Source organism: Adiantum capillus-veneris, chromosome 7 (genome assembly GCF_014529385.1).
Source record: "Adiantum capillus-veneris isolate H3 chromosome 7, ASM1452938v2, whole genome shotgun sequence".
Lineage (NCBI taxonomy): Eukaryota > Viridiplantae > Streptophyta > Polypodiopsida > Polypodiales > Pteridaceae > Adiantum > Adiantum capillus-veneris.
In genome coordinates, this window is record NC_140937.1 from 56,056,583 (window position 1) to 56,077,215 (window position 20,633).

At 41.2% G+C, this 20,633-nt stretch overlaps 1 protein-coding gene across 2 annotated transcripts in view; it reads left to right on the forward strand.

Annotated features, from left to right (window-relative positions):
* Positions 1 to 5,265, forward strand: part of HAG1 (histone acetyltransferase of the GNAT family 1) — a 33,581-nt gene extending 28,316 nt beyond the window's left edge. For both annotated transcript variants that reach the window (XM_086515958.1, XM_086515957.1), the window contains exons 8-13: positions 3,918 to 3,986; positions 4,091 to 4,145; positions 4,279 to 4,400; positions 4,494 to 4,587; positions 4,688 to 4,829; positions 4,898 to 5,265. In XM_086515958.1, coding sequence (XP_086372084.1) covers positions 3,918 to 3,986; positions 4,091 to 4,145; positions 4,279 to 4,400; positions 4,494 to 4,587; positions 4,688 to 4,829; positions 4,898 to 4,955 — 540 coding nt within the window. In that variant the 3' untranslated portion in view covers positions 4,956 to 5,265. The remainder of the gene's footprint in view (positions 1 to 3,917; positions 3,987 to 4,090; positions 4,146 to 4,278; positions 4,401 to 4,493; positions 4,588 to 4,687; positions 4,830 to 4,897) is intronic.
* The last annotated feature ends 15,368 nt before the right edge of the window (positions 5,266 to 20,633 follow it).

Genomic DNA, 20,633 nt, shown 5'->3' on the forward strand with positions numbered 1-20,633 from the left:
CTTTTCTTTTTTTTGCAAAAGAGAGAAAGGTGTGTGTGTGTGTGTGTGTGTGTTAGTCCCTCGATGTATCCATCCTGCACACACGACATGACACAAGCCATACTCACACAAAGACAAGCATAGAGAGCGTACATCAGACTCACCCCCCCAGCCATAGAGCCAATACCGTCTCACCCTCGAGCCTGGGAGCCTGCAGCTTATGGGCTAGCCTCTACTGCAAGGGCTAGTGTCCCATACCACCAAGCCCACACTAAGCGGGTGTGTGGGTAGAGCTGCCAAGGGCCTAGAGTCCAAGTGTGGTGATCACACAAGATGTCTCACAAATGAGACCTCAGTCCTATTTATAGGACTTCTTAACGGCCTTTCTTAACCTCCCTTCAACTAAGGGTGCGTTTACACGCAAGGCCGGTTCACAGTGGTCGGGCATATTGCAAGCGCCATCTTGATGTTTGGGGACGTATTATGTAATCAAAATTACAGGCGCAAAGGCATTACATTAGCTCGTAGGCACACAAAATATAACGAATTCGATAGTGAAAAAGCCCCTGGGATATTCAACAGCAACAAACCATGGGAAAAAAACACCAGTTGTACAGAGTGACAAAAGATGGGCAATATATCAAAGCTAGGAATAGGCGAGGTAATGGAAGAATGTAGAGAGAGTGGAAGTAGAAACAGATTACCCAGACTCAGACGAAGAGCCTGAAAACTGCACCAAAGAATCTCCGATATCCACTTCCAGCTCTCCAAAGCTTCATGACACATCCTAACAAAATAAGTATCACCATTGCAAAACCACCCTACATCAAAATTTGGGAGAGAGAAACCTTGAATTATCCCTAGCATCGATCAACAAGGCTATGGATGTCTTGAACCTGCAAGCCTAAACATGGAGGAGCAAGCTGAAGACACGGCTAAATCCTCCCTAAACGATCAAAACCCTACCACAAAGCCCTACAAACCTCAACCTAATGCTCAAAAACAAGGAAAACGAATAGAAAAACAAGCAAAGAAACATGCAACATGCAATCATACACACAACACATTACTTGCAAGCAGACAAGCAGCCACATGCAACAGGCACAATCACTCAAAACAAACAAACAAGCACACAAAAAAGAAATTCAAGGTGAAAACTTGCGTAGGAAACTTGGTTGTATATTGTGTACAAAGAGACCTCTGCAGATGCTCAAAAGCCTATCACCTAGAGGATGTACAAGATGAGGTGTACAATGTGATGCATCAAGGTGGCTTGGATGAAGAATGCAAATTGAACAACTTTTGGAGGTGCTGTTACAGACTTGGGCACCCCAAGTCGGAAATCTGGCACGACATATGAGAGAATCACTTAAAATACTTCACAACTTAATCACACATTAATAATTGGAGTCGACTCGGCCCGGCGTAGTTCTGTGCCAAGAGGTATTGGCCCCAAAATTTGGCGCCCCTTTCGGTATGTATTTTTATATTAATGCTTGAGCAAAGTGCAACACCTGCGGGACCTCTGCTCTCAGACTTTGCGTCCAGATGCTCTGCAGAGTGAGGCTCCTAGGGTTCTATTTATTCTTACAAGGGATGCCCCAAAAGCATTCAGTTCAAAAGCAATAAAAATCATCTGCTTTGAAAAGCTAGCGTTGGGACTCTAGAAAAGAAGCCAACGTAATTTCGGGAAATCCATACAGCCTGCCACGATAGCATATTAGCGCTTTTTGTGGAAAATCCGTATGGCAAACCATTCAGCCTGTTAGTGCAATTTGTGGAAAATCCGTACTGCTGTCCAGGCAATTTTATTCAATTTCTTGTGTCCCTAGGGCCCTGTCGGCAGGTACCCATACGTTGAAACAACTTATTAAATGACTATGGTGTCCGTGTTGTCGTGCCACGTCATCACTTTGTGAGACAGGTGCGTAATACCATGTAATGCAACCATGGTCCAGGTTGAAAAGGAGTGAAGATCTTGGCCATAACTGAAGGAAACAGTGTCAACGCCTCTCCGCTGCCTTGGAGGAGCCCGTTGAAGTATCCCACTGGCTACGAAGAGTATGTAGCATTTCAGTCCAAGTAGCTGTCAAAAGTGGTGGATGTAGGGGCCACATGGTCCAGAGGGTGATGTTGCAGATCGTAGTACAAACTCCAATCTGGGAAAGGTCCAACTGATGACCTATGGCTGGATTCATCTGTAGATGCCTGGTCTATATCCCAATGAAGTAAGCATGAAGACCAGATTTATTGGAGAGCCCTGAAAAAAGATGTGTGACCCCAGAAATTGCAAAAGCCATGCAACTATCCCCCACGTCACAAACCCATCATGAATGCCAGCACTGATCAGCAAACAACAAACCGCTCTCCACACTGGCTGAGCATACAAACAAACCCAGAAGCAGTGCCTGAAGGACTCCAGCTGCAAAGGGCATCTCTTATAAGACCAGCACGCTCAGCCCAAGTGCCAGAGGGCAATCATGCATGCACAATCATCTACTTGAATTAGCAGATCTTGCGGCTAATCTTGAGGGTCCAAGTACATGACCAAAACTGCTGCTGAAAAGCTGAAGAAATGCACTGATCTTGCCATGCCTCTGATTGACGTGGGTGGTGAGTTGGGTGTCATGTCATCAAGATAATCCTCATCCCAAGGGATACAATGTACTCAAAAAATGAGAGGGGGGCCCCATCAGCCTGTATAGAAGGCCAGTACCACTCACCATGATCCCAGTCTAACTCTGCAAGTGGCCGTCCCTGCCAGATCCACAACCTCCAAAGGGGTGCCTCCTCTGCAGTGAAAATAGGGTTAACACGAGTGTCTACCCAAACTTCAAAGAGCCCACTACTTGAATAGGTTGCCAATGGGCCTCAACTTCTGATCAGGAGCTCCCTCACCTTGTGAGGCCAATCTGATGTGAGAGCCGTGATGGCTAGTCTTTGCAATGTCAAAAACTTGCATCCTATGCTGCACAACAATCGGGTCGCCAGATCCAGTCTTCGTGCTTACTTTCTTAGGATATAGACTGAGCACTTTATAGACAATTTCAGATGCAGTTCACTAGTTAGACTTCTGCTAGCGGGACACAATTTTCTCTACGATTGGCAGCTTCACTCTTTGGACCATGTGGAAGGCTTGGTGTGCGTACATTTTGGGCTCAAAGTTTTCCTTACATCCCCATTTTGACAGCCATTTTAGTTGAGCTGTTGCATAGTCTTCGCAGTTGGTCGGATACTTCAACAAGCTCCTCCAGGGCAACGGAGCAGCGTAGAACAGTTCTTTTTGGTCGGGACCATGGTTACATGACATGGCATTATGCACCTTCTCAGTGGTTCATTTTACACTCATCCTACAGGCCACCTTGTGTGTGTCATAAGGTACAAAGAGCGAAGTGTCATCTGCATATTCCTCATCCAATTAGTTCGGGGATCCATCTAACGGTATAACAAGGCCTTGCAACTGTGGAGTCCTGCCTCTCAAGAAGAGTGACATGGCCTCGGCATAAAATAGAAACAAGGGGCATCCCTGCCAGACTGAGCGAGATAGATCAAATCTCCATTATTTCCTAGGCTTCGAGATTCTCTAGAGATGTATCTTATTCTTAGAGAACTGGGATGATGAGATTTTGTGCATCTAGACATCTGTTAGAGATCATTTGGTACATCGGACAATGGGTGCCTCCGTGGTTGCTCTGCTGTTTATATCGACTTGACTGGTGTGACTTTTCTTGGAGTGGGGGCAATCCTTACACACAGTGATCTACCACAAGAGTTTGTTTTTGTTTGGGCTTGTTGACCTGTTTCTTGGATCATGTACATGACTATAGCTTGATGCTCATGGTTTCCTGTTTTTTAATCCAAATTCTATCGCCATTTCGAGTGCAACTTGTTTTTTGAGACTAGTAACAAAATCTTTTTGTTGAATTTCTCACTTGCAGGCAATGGATGAAAAGATACGAGAGCTTTCGAACTGTCATGTTGTCTACTCTGGTATCGAGATTCCAAAGGTGCTATCACATTGCATGCAGTAGATGGCCACTTCTCTTTTTCCAAATCTGGATCCTTGTGCTTATTCATTTGGTTGTACGATGGTGTTTATAATGGTACACAGAAAGAAGCTGGAATACCTCGAAGACCGCTACGGATTGAAGACATACCAGGCCTAAGTAAAAGATTGATTCGCATTCTATCATACAAGGGAGACGATAGCATATCTCTTAGATGGCTTGTGACTGCAAAAGTTGATTTTTTATAGGAAGAATTTTGAGGGCTGCTCATTGCATGTTTGTGAATGAGCAGAGGATGCTGGCTGGGTGCCAGAGCAATGGGGTGTAAACAGTAGGATACGACTTGTGAATTCTACTCAAGATGGCCCTCCGACTCGACAAGCGTTGCATGCATTCATGCGTATTTTGTTGAAAGTATGTTTCCATTCAATTTAAATTGTGATTAATCCTCACTGGAAGATGCCTTAAGTTTATGCTTTTTCAAGACGACGATGCGCTTTTACGCAGGCTGTTGTTGAGCACGCGGACGCTTGGCCATTCAAGGATCCTGTAGATCCTCGTGAAGTCCCGGACTACTATGACATAATCAAGGATCCAATAGGTGAATACAAAGCCAAGCCCATGCAAGTTCATATATTAGCTGCGTGCTCAGTGTATGAGCAAGATTTTGACTGTCACATGTAATTGTTTGTCCTTCGCAGATCTGAAGACTATTTCCAAACGGCTGGAAAGCGAAATGTACTATCTTACACTTGATATGTTTTCAGCAGATATGAAACGGATGTTCGCAAATGCTCGAACATACAACTCTCCTGATACCATATATTTTAAATGTGCAAACAGGTACTGCTGCTGCTTGTTTAAATATTTAAAGGCTTCATTTGTTCTAAATTTTCTTCTTGCTTTGGCAGGCTAGAGGTGTTTTTCAGCAATAAGCTACAGGCAGGCATTCAGACTGTAAATCGATAATGTGCAAGAAATAGAAACCATATAGTCCCCATTCTTATCATTAGAGCGCTAGCTAGGTTGAGTGATAATATGCAACGCTCCACTTACTAACTTGGACAAGAATTAGGTCTCCCACCCTGAGCCAGTATTCCTTGTTTAGCCTTTATGGGTACTAGAAGTTTGTATAAGGTCAAATGATCGTATGCGCATTCAGTACCTTTATACTCATGAAATGCGCATTTAGTACCTTTATTATACTCATGCATTCATTCCAACCTTTTGTACTTCATCGATGGTACCTCAAGAAAGAACAAAGTAAGTTTATTTGCGAGGTACATTGCACATTTTAATTTTGTACTTAAATTTTTTGTGGGTGCCTATCTTTCGAGAGCTGATTTTGAGGTAAAGAGTAAAAGTGCATGCTGAAATGCATAAAGACACACTCGCAAATATGCAAATAATGATTGTTTTATCATGTGTATTAAGTTTAACCTTGTGTTTCATATGTGCAGACTACTGACATTGTGGGTGAGTTTGCTGGAGTCTTTAGCACTATGCTATCCTTATATAGGTTACTGCCACAGAAATACTGCCACAGAAATTGCAAATTTTTGTAGCATACATGTCTTGTCCAAATAAAAGCGTGAGTTAATTGTTACCTCATGCTAATTTTTTCTCTTCTAAAGACAAGGGAAAACATTATGGGAGTCGCAGGTGGAGAATTCAGATTGGCTAGCATTCACACGGGGATGTATTTAGCTTTGCGCACAGATGTCAGAATCTCGTCTTCTCAATGGTGTCTGATGCTTTGCAATATGGATATAATATGACCATGCTGCTTGTACGAAGAGTTGGATGAACCTGATTTGAAGGCACTACTGCATACAAGATTTATAGATATCTCATTGATATGGAAAACTTGAAAAGATAACCAATCGCTTTGTTTTTTTTTTTTTTTTGGTGTTCTTATCCTTGAGAGGAGAAGAGAGCTCTCATCATAGAAGCTACATAAGGTGTCTCTCCAACTCTATTATGAAGCTCAGAAAGGGCTCAAAACTGTCAAGTTAACCAAGTCTCTCAAGGTCCTCCTATACATTGGATCATTCTCGAGTGCTTCACGTGCGTTTGCACGACATTAAGGAAAAAGATGCAGGCTGGGAATCTGCAATATAGACACATACATAACACATCCAAAGCATTGTGTTTGGGAAAATAAATACCCTCCTTTGTTCTACTGTTAAGTAGCGTAAAACAGTTAACCTTATCCACTTAACAATTTAATGCTCTTGACCTCTTGAAAAATCACCATATTGCAAATTACTTGTATATGTAAGACTTTGTGTGCTATGCAACCCAATATGCCTTCTTTTGTTCCTACCCGAGAGTGGATAAATCCACATGTTTTTTAACTCGTCACATTATCCGGTTCACTTGGCTTTTCACAAGGAATTCTTTTTGGATTTTCTATACAATCTCTCAATCTTGTACCATCAGTCACCTGCAATGGTTAGGTATCTCTCTCAACAGGCCCTTCTTCCCACTTAGCTTGTGAAGCCTTCCTATGCTTCGTTTGATGGCACTACCTAAAGTGTTGGGGATGAGTTTTAGCCTATGAACCTAATCTTCTTTGTGAATTGCCCCTTTTTTGAGATGATTAACATGACTATGAGTTACCACGTGAGTATCTATCATGCCAAAGATTCTCCATGCATGTATCAAACCAAGTGAAGCTTAATTCCCATTTATGCTCTTCAATAGAGTATAAAAGCATCCCCAAAGAGGGTCAAATTTCTATCACTTGCATCTATAGTTTTAGTATCCCGATGGTACTCTTTAACTATAAGAAAGACTCGAGTACATGCTTTAAGAGTAATGCAAGTTATGTGTTTTCCTTTTTTTCTCGTTTATGAATTCTCATTGGTCTTTCCACCATAATCCAACATGTAGTATTGAAGTCATATGAGGATTAGATGCACTAGCAAATTTTTTGAATACCAAAGGGATCGCTACCTTGCTTGATTAGTCTGCCTTCTTTGGTATACATTAGGTCTTGCATTAAGCATTAGGATTTCACATGATTCCTTGGGTAATTTCTCTCCCTTATCCTCTTACTAGGTGTTCTAATGTGCTCTAGTTTAGTCCCTTATATATGTGCTCAATTCCTCCTTTGGTTGGTGTCAATATTTATCTTTGCATGATCCATTGATAATTTCTTGATAGGATTTTACCACTTTATAGACTCATGATGTATGAAGCTGAGCTGATTTCTACCCTTGTTAATAGTTTTTGATTCGCGTTTTTTCAAAGCGCATGGAAGTTAGAACATTGTATTTTTGAGGGGGAGAGGGGTGCAGGCTACAGGATGCATCCATGAGATGGATCTGAAGGTTTGTCATGCAATTTTACACCAATGAGCATGTGCCACCATGGATGCACACACCTTTCCCAGTCTTTACCTTTGCCCCATCCCAGCTAGCCTTAAACCCAAGAAAGTTGGGTAGTGTTTACATAAACTCTTGGTTGACGGCAATAACTGGACGAGGAAATCTAACAAAGTCTATAAAGTATCTCTAGGTCACACATGGATTTTCACGGAGCAAGCACGTATCATAGAAATCCCTGTCAGGTGGGCCCTAAAAGAGAAGATGCCAAAATTGACCCTACTATGGCATAAACCTTCTGACTTAAGGGTCCCCCGGGGTGGAGCATGCTTGTGCCCTAGCCCTGTACACAGGTAGCCCACCTAAGATTTGGGCAAGCATGCAAGCTTTCAACTAGTATCCTATTGTGCTACTCGGAGACTTCAATATGGTTGAGCAACCTGATGATAGATATTAATCCAAGGACACCACTATCTCGCAATTAAATGGGGTCATTGGGGCTTCTAGCAAAAGGAAGCTTCACTTCAATTGGAAAAATTACTTTCTTGGCTCCATAGCTCAAAGCACCAGATCCCTCCTTATATCATTTTCCAATCATGCCACTCCTCTTGCATTTCTAATCACAACCCCCCCAAAGCTTGAGCTCTCACAAGTGTGCGCGTGCACACACATACACACAATGGTGATGGAGGTTGAAAGGCACTCCTTCTTCTTCATCATTCAAAATGATGAGATGTTCTACAAAACACAAGTAAAAAAACAACAACATAATAGTGATTGTATAATCATTGATGTGAAATTGCTAGCGAGTGAGCTAGCAAGATCAATAGCCATCACTCTTGGTAGCAGGTAGATCATGTCAGTGAAGTCTAGTTGTATCACCAATGGAAAGATCCTCATGTTTACTACCTCAATCCACTCATAAATATCGGTGCGAAATCATCCAGGAAACCATGTACTAAGGTTGATGTTTCAACATTCCTCAAGCGTAATGCCATCTCTCGCACTCCAAGATTGGTCAAAGTTACCTCAACCTATCCACTCCTAGAGCCGTCATGAAGATGTCTTCAATTTGATCATACATCCTAGCATACCTAAGGTCAATGTTCCCATCCAAGACCCTATCTATGTTGAAGTGGTAGTATACCTCAATGTACTGTGTAGTCATGTGGAGCACAAGTGGATTCCATGCCAACTACATGCTACTAAGATTGTCACCCTAGATGACAATCAACACTATATACTTGTATACTCAACTCTCCAAATGGTATGTATAGCCATACTATTGAGGGCCAATTTTAAGATCCTTAGCCACCCTCCTCTTGCCATCTTTTATCTTTCAAAAAAGGAGAGCATTGAGCTTATATGCCACAATTAGAAACCAAATAGAGAGAATAGCGGGGAGACATATATAGACAAAGATATAGAGAGGGAAAAACAAAGAATCCTCTTGTTAAAAATAATTATGTAAATGAATAATGAAATAGTAGAAATCTTTTCTTTTAGTAGCTTGTGTTACTGTGTGAACGCATATGGCTTCTCCCCTCATATCTTCAACTCATTTTCATTGTATGAACATTACTCTTCATTTTAATGTTAGTTATGGAATCCTTTAAGAAACATGTACGAGCCTCAATGGAAATGTTGAACGGTGAGACGTCCATTAGAAAGAGAATGTGTACTCAAATGCCAATGTAGGAGAGTACACTTGAGGCAAAAAAAGCCAAATATAAGGGGGAGTTTGAGGTCATTTTTGACCTGTGAGAAATGGTAGAAAGAGAAAATGCCTTTCATTTTCTAAAATCTAGGCAATTAATTTCAAATCCCAAATTTTGGGGTAAATCTGCACCTTTTTAACATTTGCACAAGATGTCACTTTTCGGAGTCGCACATGAAATGTCGCTTTCAAATCTCTTGGAAATGGTTATGTTTCCCAAAAATTGTCCCTCCCAAAGCATCGATTTTCTCTTTTGACCCGAATTTCAAAATTTCCCTTGCTCAATTATTTCAAACACCTTTCCTTTCACAGTATCCTATCCCATTATCTTCTTCCTGCATCCAAGCTTTGACATTGGTATTGCAACCATGAATCCTACAAAGAGAGGTATTTATTATCTCCATGTTGAGTTGAAAGATGAATACCCCCCCCCCCCCCCTCGGCCTTCAAAAAAGAAATAGGGTTTTCAATACTCCTCCTTCTACCATTGTAGCAATGAGATCAGAGAGAAAGAAGCACATTGACTTATAGAGAGATGTTAGAATATATCCCATATACCGCTTCACCAAAAGCATCCCGGTAGTCTTCAAATATTGATGAGTTTTGTAGGATATCGCATAAAATTCATGAGCTCGTCGAGATGCAAAAGCGTGAATGCATGCAATGAAATTGAAGGAGAAGAGATGGTGTGCAGGTGGAGAATGGAGCACCAAGCTCTATCTCTTTATTCTTTGTACATAAAGGAATAAGGTAAGTTAGTGCAACCAGTGGGTGGCCAAACACCAGATGTCTAGCCCGAGGTAAAGGCACATCCACCTTTAACCCCAAAAAACTCCCACTTAAAGGCAAATTGAGAAACTCTGTGATCCTACGCTCACTGGCTTGCTCACTCAATCTACATACAGCTGTATCGGCTCTAATGGTAGGTGAGCATGTAAATCCATGCTAGAGCTTGCATGCAAATCTCGCAGAATCTCTGTATGCTTTGCATAGCTCCACAATGCATCGTGCTAGTGTTAGTCATCGTAAGACTGACAATTGCTATTGTAAATGCTCCCATTATAGCTACTAGGTCGCGCCTCGACACTAGTGGGTCATACATGAGACGCCCAAATGCTGATGAATCTACATAAATCTAATTGTACTAGCCTCCTTAGTTCTATTTGCATACATTGCAACATTATGACTACTAATCATATATGAATGACATCCCTCTCATTCATAGATGGAACTATGCATCTGTGCATCAACTCATTGGCCTCTAGCGTGAGTATACCAAAGAACTCCATGTTTGTCATCTCTATTTATGTCTCTATGGAGGGACCTACTCTACCTTTGTTTGCACCACAGACTGATGAAACCCGTTGCTCTCACTAGAGCACTTTTTCTCTACCTATGTCTCTATAGAGTCTAATAACATGTCCTGCATAGCTAAAAGATTTGTGTGTGTCTCTTGGGAGTATAATTACTCTACCTCTGTCTGCACACACTCTGGAGACACCTTTTTTGTCTCTCATCTATATAGAGTCTAATGACGTGTCCTACATTGCTCAAATATTTGTCTCATGACCATGGTGGATCTCACTTGTGAATGAGACATGTCTTGTCTCTCGCTCATCACATGCCATTAAAAAAAATCAAGACTATGTCGTCTTGTATCTCAAATATATACATAGCGTAGACCAAGCCACTTGAGGTTCCCCATGCAATCAAGAGTAATCTGCAATGCATCTAAAAATAATTCTCTCTAAGTAGTACCTAACATCCATAATTTGTTAACTATCTCACTAAGATCAAACTTTGTTTCACTTGAGGAACGTAACTCACATAACAAAGTGTATATGATGCACCACTGAGCAATGACAAGCATACATCTCTTGATCCTGTAATGTCAAACGCCCAACCATCAGCCAAATGCACATGACCAAAGCTCCCACTAGAGAAAATGCTAAACCACTCATGATGTGGTGTGGCATGAAAACTACACCCTCATCTAGCAACAACCAATGGGAAGAGTTTCCACCTCTCAAAGACATGTAAGCAAGAGGAATGCTAGATATAAATGTGAAATCACCCTCATTGGAATACGAAGCCACCTCTCTAAGATGTCAAAACCACATCCACATCTTGCAAACATCACTTCTACCGCCTCAAATGTCAAAAGCAATGATGCCTAATGTGCTCTCTGTGACCACACTACCAACAATGTAAGTATCAATATGAGCAAGAGCTCCGTCTCTCCACGAGTCATGCCTACACACATTGAAACATCACACATATTTGTTAGATGAATGTTAACCAAAAGTATGGCGAGAAACATTGGGAGAAATCTGACAGAGTATCCCTTGTAAACGGATCAAAATCTCAAGCAAAATATCAACCATAAACCATGCCAAAATGATAATAAAATGGGAGATCAGTCGATCACTACACCAATCCATTGCTCGCATATGCACAATGTAGCTCTACCAAAGCAATGTATAGTTGCAAGTTTTCCAAGACTCAACGTACTACAACATAGTAACCTCTACCATACCAAGCAAGATGTATGCATAGACAATCCGGGGATAAACAAATCTCAAAAGAGCATAAAATGCAAAACCATATGTGTAAGTAGAGAACAAATGTGATGCTCAATACAAATCCCACAAGATTGCATGCACAATCTGACAATTGCAAGTAAAAAACCACAATCAAAGCTGCTCCAAAAAAACCGTTAGAGCCGTATGTGTTGGACGTGTGTCACCAAAGGAGGGAATCAAGGCGATGTCGAGGGGGTCACCAAGGAGACTACGTTGGAGCTGAGCCGCTTGCGGGCTAGAGGAGAGCCGATGCCGCTCTCTCTCAATACATCCCCTGCTATGTGTCAAGGCCAGGATGCCAAAGAGGGTCTATCGGAGCAAAACCACTTTGAATGAGCTGGGAAAAGGTTTGACAATGAGGCTATGTCTGTGGAAGGAAAATTGATGGCAAAGAAGAATGTTGTCCGGGAAAAGCTCTCTCAATTGGGATGTCCTAGCTCTCCAATGTGAAGAGCTCACGTCGAGTGCCAAAGTGGGATTCGTGTGTGTGTGTGTGTGTGTGTTGAAAGGCACACACCCTGCTTCTCTTTCTCCATGCTTGGGAAGAAACACCCACTCTCCCTTGTTTTCAATGCGGATGAGGTCGAGTATGTATGTGTGCATGTTTCCACACACTCATTTTGCTTCTTCAAAGACATGTGTATGTGCGTGTGCACGCATGCATATGTGCACGTCAAAATCATGCACTCACCTCCCTTCTTGAGCCACCATTGTGAAGCCGATGTGTGTGTGTACTACACATCTAGCCGCACACACACACACACACACACACACTCTCTCTCTCTCTCTCTCTTCTCTCTCTCTGATGCTCTTTTATCTTCTACCTGCATTTAGATCAGCCCCACACACTAAGTTCCCTGTCTCTAGCTCTTGCGTGTGTGTGTGTGTGTGTGTGTGTGTGTGTAGTGCACACACACTCCTCTGTTGTGTTTCTTCCTGGATCTTTGTTTTGCACTTCTCTAATGCTTCAATTATGCATTACATTCAAGGACTCATAGCATTAAAATAAGTCGAAAACCATTGCTGGCTGCTTCAAGAATTTCCATGCTACTTTTCCTTGGCTCATTTGCAGTGCTACCTGACAAAAAACTCCTTGAGTTAATTTCCTAAGTCCGCATGTAACATTTAATGCACTAGTAACTTGTGTGTAGCGGAAATTGATAACATAGTGAGCATTTCATTAAGAACAAGTTCCTAATGAGCATAGAGAGAGTACTTGATTTGAGAAAGCAACCTAGCAATTTACACCTAGCTAATTCGGCATTGACAATATTTGGAAAGAGAGAGAAATAAAACAATTGACAAAAGTTGAGGACCGGATTTACATGGAGCCGGTCCCCCCTTTATAAAGGCTTTGTATTATAGCTTCTCCCATCAAAGGAGACTTTTGTACAATACAATTCTTGTGTTCCTTGATAAAACTCGTTGGTACAATGAAGATGGAAGCTTCATGCACCAAAATTATGCTTGAAAAACACACCTAGTGTCCCTAGGCTCAGTCCCAAGACCTCACACACCTTCAAAAATGGTGAGAGCTAGCAGGGAATGAGGAAAGATTGAGAGGAAGGTGTATCTTACGAGAAAGAAGCATTATCCTCACATAATTACTCTAATAGCATAGCTTAGCTCTTGAAGATGAGCATGGTAGAGGAGATGAGCATGCCATTGAAGCTTGGCTCTTGGTTGGATTTGCATTCCATAGCCAAGAGTTGTAGGTGTAGGCCTCTAGGCTTCTCAATACTTGGAGAAGGAGATGGAGTTCTTCTTGCACACATGAGTTGTGTGTGTGTGTGTAGCATTGTGTTAGACTAAATTGCAGCCCTCTCTCTCATCTTGGCCGACCCCTCTTGCTAGTTGCTCATGCTGGCCTCCCATTGGATCCTGTGTAAAGCTTAGCCAATTACAAATTAGAAGCATAATTGATACCCTTCTGACAAGTGTCCCCCTTTCCCCTTTTGCGAGAGATTTAGGTAATTAAAACTCTCATTGGATCTCTTAGTCTTCTCGCCAATAAAAATCAGGCAAGCCATTGGGCTGGTGGAAGCTCATTGGACCCCTTGGTAGACTGTACAATAGTCTTCTAGGGAGCTTGATTTCTATTGGTTCTTTTATCAAGCATTTTTTAAATTGATTAGACTAACTTTACTCTAGCCTAATTCTCATTGGTCCACCTCTATGGCCATCCAACAGGATTTGGGGGGAGATTGGGAGCAACTAGGCTAGGAGCCTGACATGTGTCTAGTATTCCCTTTGTGTAGGGGAGCTTTGGAGTGTGTGTGTGTGTTTCTCTCTCATCCCCTACTGAAAGGGCTCGCCCCCTCCTTCCTAGGGATGTGGGAAGACTTTTTAGTCTTCCCATGACCATCCAATTTTCCCTTTGCTTTGGCCATTGGATAAATGAGTTTATTTTTGGAACCTTAGCATATGGAAGTCTTAATGGAGCCAAAACTTAGGTCTTTTAAGCCCCATTGAAGCACATTGCTCTTTTGCAGACTGTCAGCCTTTGAATCCCTATTTTCCCTCCTTTGGATCCCTGAGAGAGACGGTTTGGTAGCCTTACCAATATTCTAGCATTTACTCCCCTAGTGCTTCCCTATATTAAATGATCAATTTAACACGAGAAAATCATTTGGGATCATTAGATATTAGTTTTTATGACACAGCCGTTGCATTTGCTTCTAGCGCTACTTCTTTTGGTTGCTCATTCTAATGTTGTAATTGAGTTTTTTCCTAGCTACCTGATCGATTGCGAGATCTGTGAAATTCAAATTCCTCCTTGCATGCCTTGCATTTAGTGTCCTCAACGCACTTCCTCCGATTTTTTAACATATCTAACTTGCTGCCTATTAGAAGATTCCAACAACAATGAAGGCCAAGTGTGTACCACGAACAATTTTTATCTTTGTAGTGCCAGTTGATTGTAATATTTTTACCAAAAACCTATGCCCTGTTATCATTTTGTAACTCTGAATAAATCAATGTTATGAGCGTGAGATGTAACTCCAATTATTATTGTGGAAAATTCAGTCTTTGTACATAAAACTCGGAGCTAGGGTGTAAAAGGTAACTTTATAAAGTTTTTGATTACTATTATGAATGAAAACGAGCAGATAACATCCTTTTTTGCACGTTGTGTGTTTCCTTCTTTCTATTGTGAGCTTTATCTCGTTGCACTGCACTGCACGATTATCGCATCAGAATTTTGAGGGCACCATTATGTTAGTCTCATCGAGCTCTACGTATGGATATCTACATTCAGAGATTCACAAGAACTCTTCCAGGTGAAATATCTCATCACTCGAGTGTTGTATTGCAATTCAGTTGATTATTCGAGGTTTCCGATACTTACAAGGACCTAGTAGGCACGTCCGATGTCTTAGTTGGTGAATTGCAATTAGCCTCCTAAAGAAAATTGCATTTTTCTGAGTATTGAGATTATGAGTCTGATGACCTAGATCTATTTCGAATGGTGTAAGGATGTTATCTATTGAGCTTGGAGCCGTTTGGAGTTGAGTTGCTAATGGATTTGAGTGTGGATGTGTGAAGGGATTAGAGGGAAGATTCTAGGTTTTTAGTGGATAGCATGCACATTGATCATCAAAGTAGAGTGTATTTTGTTCAAACAAGAGATTGACAACCTCTTGGCATGCCTCTATGCCCAAGTCATGTCACTTGCTTCCTATGATTGACATTTTAGACTTGGTTCCATCTTTTTCTGGGATGTGATAGGTGTTGACCGTTGGGTCCCAAGACATTGGCGCCATTGTCGAGGAACGAGTACCTAAACTAGTGTGAACACAACCAAGTCTGACAGAGTGCCTTAGGTAGTTTAGTAGATACAATATATTAGAAAAGAGAAGATAAGGGTTTCCTTGGTCTTTGCATTGTGTTGGTGTGGTGAGTTTCTCGCCGCAAGAGTGTTAGTCAGTTAAGGTAAGTGTTTTTGATAGGTTTTGACCTGGTGCAAGGCTTCATTGAGATTGTTAGAGGGGTGAAGTTTGCACTAGGCAAGAAAAATGCAAGAAAACTGAAAAGGTTTTAGAGATTAGGTAGGGAGTTTTTTTTTGAGTATTTTGAGCTTATTCTAAGTCGATTTCTTTTGTCTTAGGAGTAGGGTACGTAGACAAGTTCCAACAAGTACTCTCATCATTTCAAATCTACATGTTGTTGAAAATATTTTTACTGTGTCTATATTTCAAATCGAAAAAAGTTCAAAGGAGGATAGTGCATCTTTGAAAACTTGTGACTAAAGGCATGGAATGCATATACAAGAGTGTGTGAATGCACAACCACACTCAGATTTCTTAAAACGTTGGTCAAAAGTCTTTGTGAGAGAAAATTGCAATTTTCTTCTATAGGTATGAACCAGAGACAATTTTTAGAATGTGAGAAAGAGCAATTTGGACTGGTTTCAAGCGGACTAACTACTTGTTGACTCTAGCGTACAAAGCTAAAACAAGCTGCAGGCTAGTAGTTGTGATTAAAAGAGGAGGCATAAAGACCACATATCCTAAAGAAGGCAAAAAACTACATTCTTGGGTGATCTATCAACATGTATGCCACGACAAACTTGCATGCAAAGGCCTTCCAACGCTCTCTCGATTACATTGATTGGTGATCTTGATGAGTTGGCAAATCTGAATATGCCATTGTCCCATCTTCAACTTGAAGTTCTGCAAGGATCTTACCAGGTAATCTACTTGGTCTTTCTTCAGAGCTTCATCCAAGACCAAATTCCAGGCTCTCCACTCAATTGTAGCTTCTTCATACCACGCCCTCGGCTCATCCATAGTCTTGATATATGTGTGTTGATCAATTGGTTCTAGGTATGTTGGGTATATAGCTGGAAAGAATATGGGGAGCTCAGCCTCCTTAGCAGATAAGGCATACATTAGAACTGGAGAAAAAATTCACTAAATTTCATCACCGCTTGAGTCTCGTGTTGCACCATCTTTCTAGAAATGAGGACTAGGTGATAGAGAATTGTGAGATTCCTCTGCTGCTCACCAAGGGTCATCCTAGTTTGTGGTCCTCTGCTACTAATGGTGTTGCATTCCAAAACTAGATTGATTTTATGATCTAGAACTTTCCTTGCAATTTCTAGCTAAACCAGCATATCCTTAACCTGAATTCAAATATACATTTGTAAGTTGGCTCATCCCATAATATAGCATTTCTAATTTTCGTCCAAGGCTCTTCAAATTTATTGTGGATGGATCCTTGATGTGGGGATTTAACTTGACATTCTCAATTGTAAGCATCCATTCAGGTTGTTCAAACCTGGACACACCTGGGGTGAGGTGGTAGCTGACAAACTGCCAATTGTGGTGATTGAGTGACTTTCAATCATTGATCATTCTACGAGCTTTCACAAACAAAATTTGAAACCGATCCGAGTCAGTATATGTTGGCTTCTCATGGAGAAATTCTTGAATTTGAAGAGCCTTTTGCCTCCTCATCTTCTTGTTATCAATGCTAATAGGGCAGTAGGGCAATTTGGTTTTGAGTCTTAATCTGAGTTTGAGCTAGAATCCACACGAATGCCTTTAACCTTGTTCTAATTCATTGGAGTGTATACAACAAGGACATGTTGTGTAGTTGACTCCTCGGAACAAGATTGGCCTTGTTCATTAGAGTGAATCTCCTATTGTTCTTGCTACTCATCTTAACCAAACTGAGTCTGATCTTGCTGTTGAGTCTGGTTGCTAGGCTGATTGTCCTGGTTGTTTGAGCCAGTACCCTTGGTTGACAGGTTTCCTCCTGTTTTAGAGCCTGGAGGGGGTTGATCATCATCACTATCATCAACAGCTTCAGTGTCATCCCCTTGCTCTTGGTCATTCTCATTTTCTTCCTCATCAACATCAGCATCCCGGTTCTTTATATACTCTACTAGCACTTGATTTACCAAAGCTCTCGTGTACTACTCGTATTTCTCTTCAAGGTTAAACTTCATTGTTCCCACTAAATTTTGTAGATCCTCCATATTTAGAGTCAAGTTGCCACATGTATCAGTAATATCTACTAGAGACTGATAGATGTATTTCTCAGTGATGGCTTGCTTTAGGGTATGATGGTTGGCTAGCAATGATTTCAAAGCAGTTTTCTTTTTTTCTAGCCTCGTGAATCTCTGCTTTGCCTCTTTTATGAACCAGTTCTCCTTAATTAGTTGTTGGTTATTTGTTGTAAGTGTATCAATTTTTTTTTTTGAGAAGCCATTATCCTTGCATTGTTATGCTCAATGGATAGTTCCAACAATTTAGTTCTGAATTGCTCCATTTCTCTCTCTACCTTCTCCAACTCAGTTTTGGTTTCTTGAAGTTCAGTAGGGTAATTGTTGTAGAGCTGGGGGCTATTTGTTGGGCCTCTATCAGCTCCTCCATGGAATTCACAATGGTGTTACACCCAGACATCATGGTGGCTATACATCCATTTGTAATGGCATTGACCTTAGTTTGAGATGTTTCATATGCAATCAAAGGGGTAGGATAAGGCATTAGCGCCTTATTTTCTTGTTGGAAAACCATCTCCCATGAGGGGTTCTTTTAGAGCCTTTGTAATTTGTTCAGTGGAGTCGGTTGAACTAGAGGAGGGAATACCAAAGCTAAGTGGGACTGTGAAGTATCTTTGCTCCCAGTATTAGTTGGAAGAGCCTGCCCATCCCCAGTAATCTTCTTCTTCTCAATTGATGCTAGCGGGGGTTTGTGTCAATTCAATGGGATGATCTATTGATGTACCCTTGCCCTGTCCTTCAACAAGCTTGGATGGAGGTGTCTGTTTCAATTTAAACTGCTTTAGTAGGGCAACCGTTTTCAGCTTCTTTTTTGGTGGCATGGTGTTCTCACTGGTACTAGCTCCATTTGTTCCAGCATCCACTTGTGATGCTATCCTCTTTGCTCCTATTGTTACTATAGTCAAATCATTGGCTTCATTTGTAGCATCCTATTCCATTTGTTGTCTTGTAGAATCTTGCTTCTTAGTTACCTGGCTAGTTCCAACCACAATACAAAAAATTGCCCATGCATACCAAGATTTGAAGACATGCTGGTGCTACGTCTTCACTCTAGCTGTCTGTTGGATCATACTACTATGCAAAAACGTAGCTAGATCAATTTTTGCCTTTGAATTTTTAAGTCTGAGCAATAACATCCCAAACTTCTTTTCAGCAACATATATCTGATTATTATTTAAGTTGATGGCCTCTGCATGTGTATACTGGTCCATTATATAAAGTGGTCGCAGGGACTCCCTGAGCTTCCTTCTTCCTTTTCTTGGTTGCCTCAACATCCTCTTTCAAATGTATGCTAACCTCTTCAGCTGAACATGGTTTACCCTTAACATTATAGGGCATCCTTAGCACATGGCCCAGAGCTCCTGATGTGGCATGGGCTTCTCTACCATTGATCTCTGTTGAACCACTCTTAGAGTCAAATGTACAACCTGCTGGACAATTCCTGAATTGAATGGCATCCTAGTTTTCTCTAGCACCACTTCCAAGTCCCATAGCTTCAATAATGTGCATTCAATGAGGTGGAAAACATACTTGCCTATGATGTTGTGGGGGTACTTAATAAACCTACTGAGTTTGCTCAACTTATTACTCTATATATTCTGTGGCCTCATCAACAGTCTCCTGCATCTGCTAAGAAAGCTTTGTGGGCTTCACCACGTGAGTCCATTGAAAAATCCTGCGAGGAGGATGACTTGCCTATAGTTGTGGAGAAATAAATACAAAAAAGCCTTGGAGTGTCACGCTTAGACGTGAAGGCTATGGAAGTAGAAGGCGATGGCAAAGGTATGGCACGTTCTGTGGATTGTCTAGATTGTCAAGGTAGAGGGAGCTCTGCAGGTGGAGAAGCAAGTCACATGAGTGCTTGAGAGTAAAGTGTAGGATCATACACCCTTCACATATTTATTCTTATACGTGCCATGAATGATCCATGCTCATGCTCTCTTGGCTTTAGGTCTGTCAATTGCCACGTGTTTATCATGCATTGGTCTAGCTGCCCACTCATTACTTGCAAGATTTTTCCCTTAATTATTGGTTGCCTATGAGTGTTATGAGTATCACACTGAACTGATTTTGTATTTATCTAAATGTGAATTGGAATTGATCTTGAAAAATCTACTAGTTCTTGCAAATCTTTCCCTCCCTCCCCTACTAGTCTGATGTTAAACAAGTCAAGCAGTTCCTCTTCTGACTCTGAATATGTTTTTGGTACTAGTGTTGGTTAGATCTCACCTGATCTGGCATAGTATAAAGTAATCTTGGCCCCATTGTAGACCCCTAGAAACAGTAATCTTGATAAGTCTCTTAATCTCATTGTGCCATTAGAGAATACCCAGTCAACCTCATGGGGTCCAGACCATGCTATCTTCAAATTAAGTTTTTTTGGTCTTAGCTTTGATTGGTATAGTAGTACCATATCACCTTTCTTGAACTCCCTAACCTTGATTTACTATCATGCCAGTGTTTTCTTCTTTGCTAGACTATGTCATGTTCTAGCATAGCCCATTTTCTGATCTCATCCAATTGTAGTAACTCATCCAGCCTCTATTTCAGATTCTTATTGAAATCCATTCCATGCTATACTGCAAATCTGAGGCTTGAAATTGCAACTGCATTGAAACTACTGCCTTTGTTCCATATACCATTCTGAAAGGTGTCATTCCAATAGTGACCTTGTAGGCAATCATATATTCCAATAGTGACCTTGTAGGCAATCATATAAGCCCATATGTTGTCTGGAGTTTTTCATCCCACAGACTCTTTCTAAACTATTCTAGTCAAAATGGTCTTGGTTGTCTTGTTGCTGCTTTTTTTTTTGCATGACCATTGCACCTCAAATAACACGGTGTGGATTTTGGTGCTTGACTGAGAATAGATCACTCAATATTTGAATTGTTTCATGCTTAAAGTGTTTACCTAATTTGAGACAATCTCGATAGGACAACCATATTTGTAGATGATATTTTCATACAAGAATATTGTTGTTAATCTGACAGTGTTATGTGGTAAGGC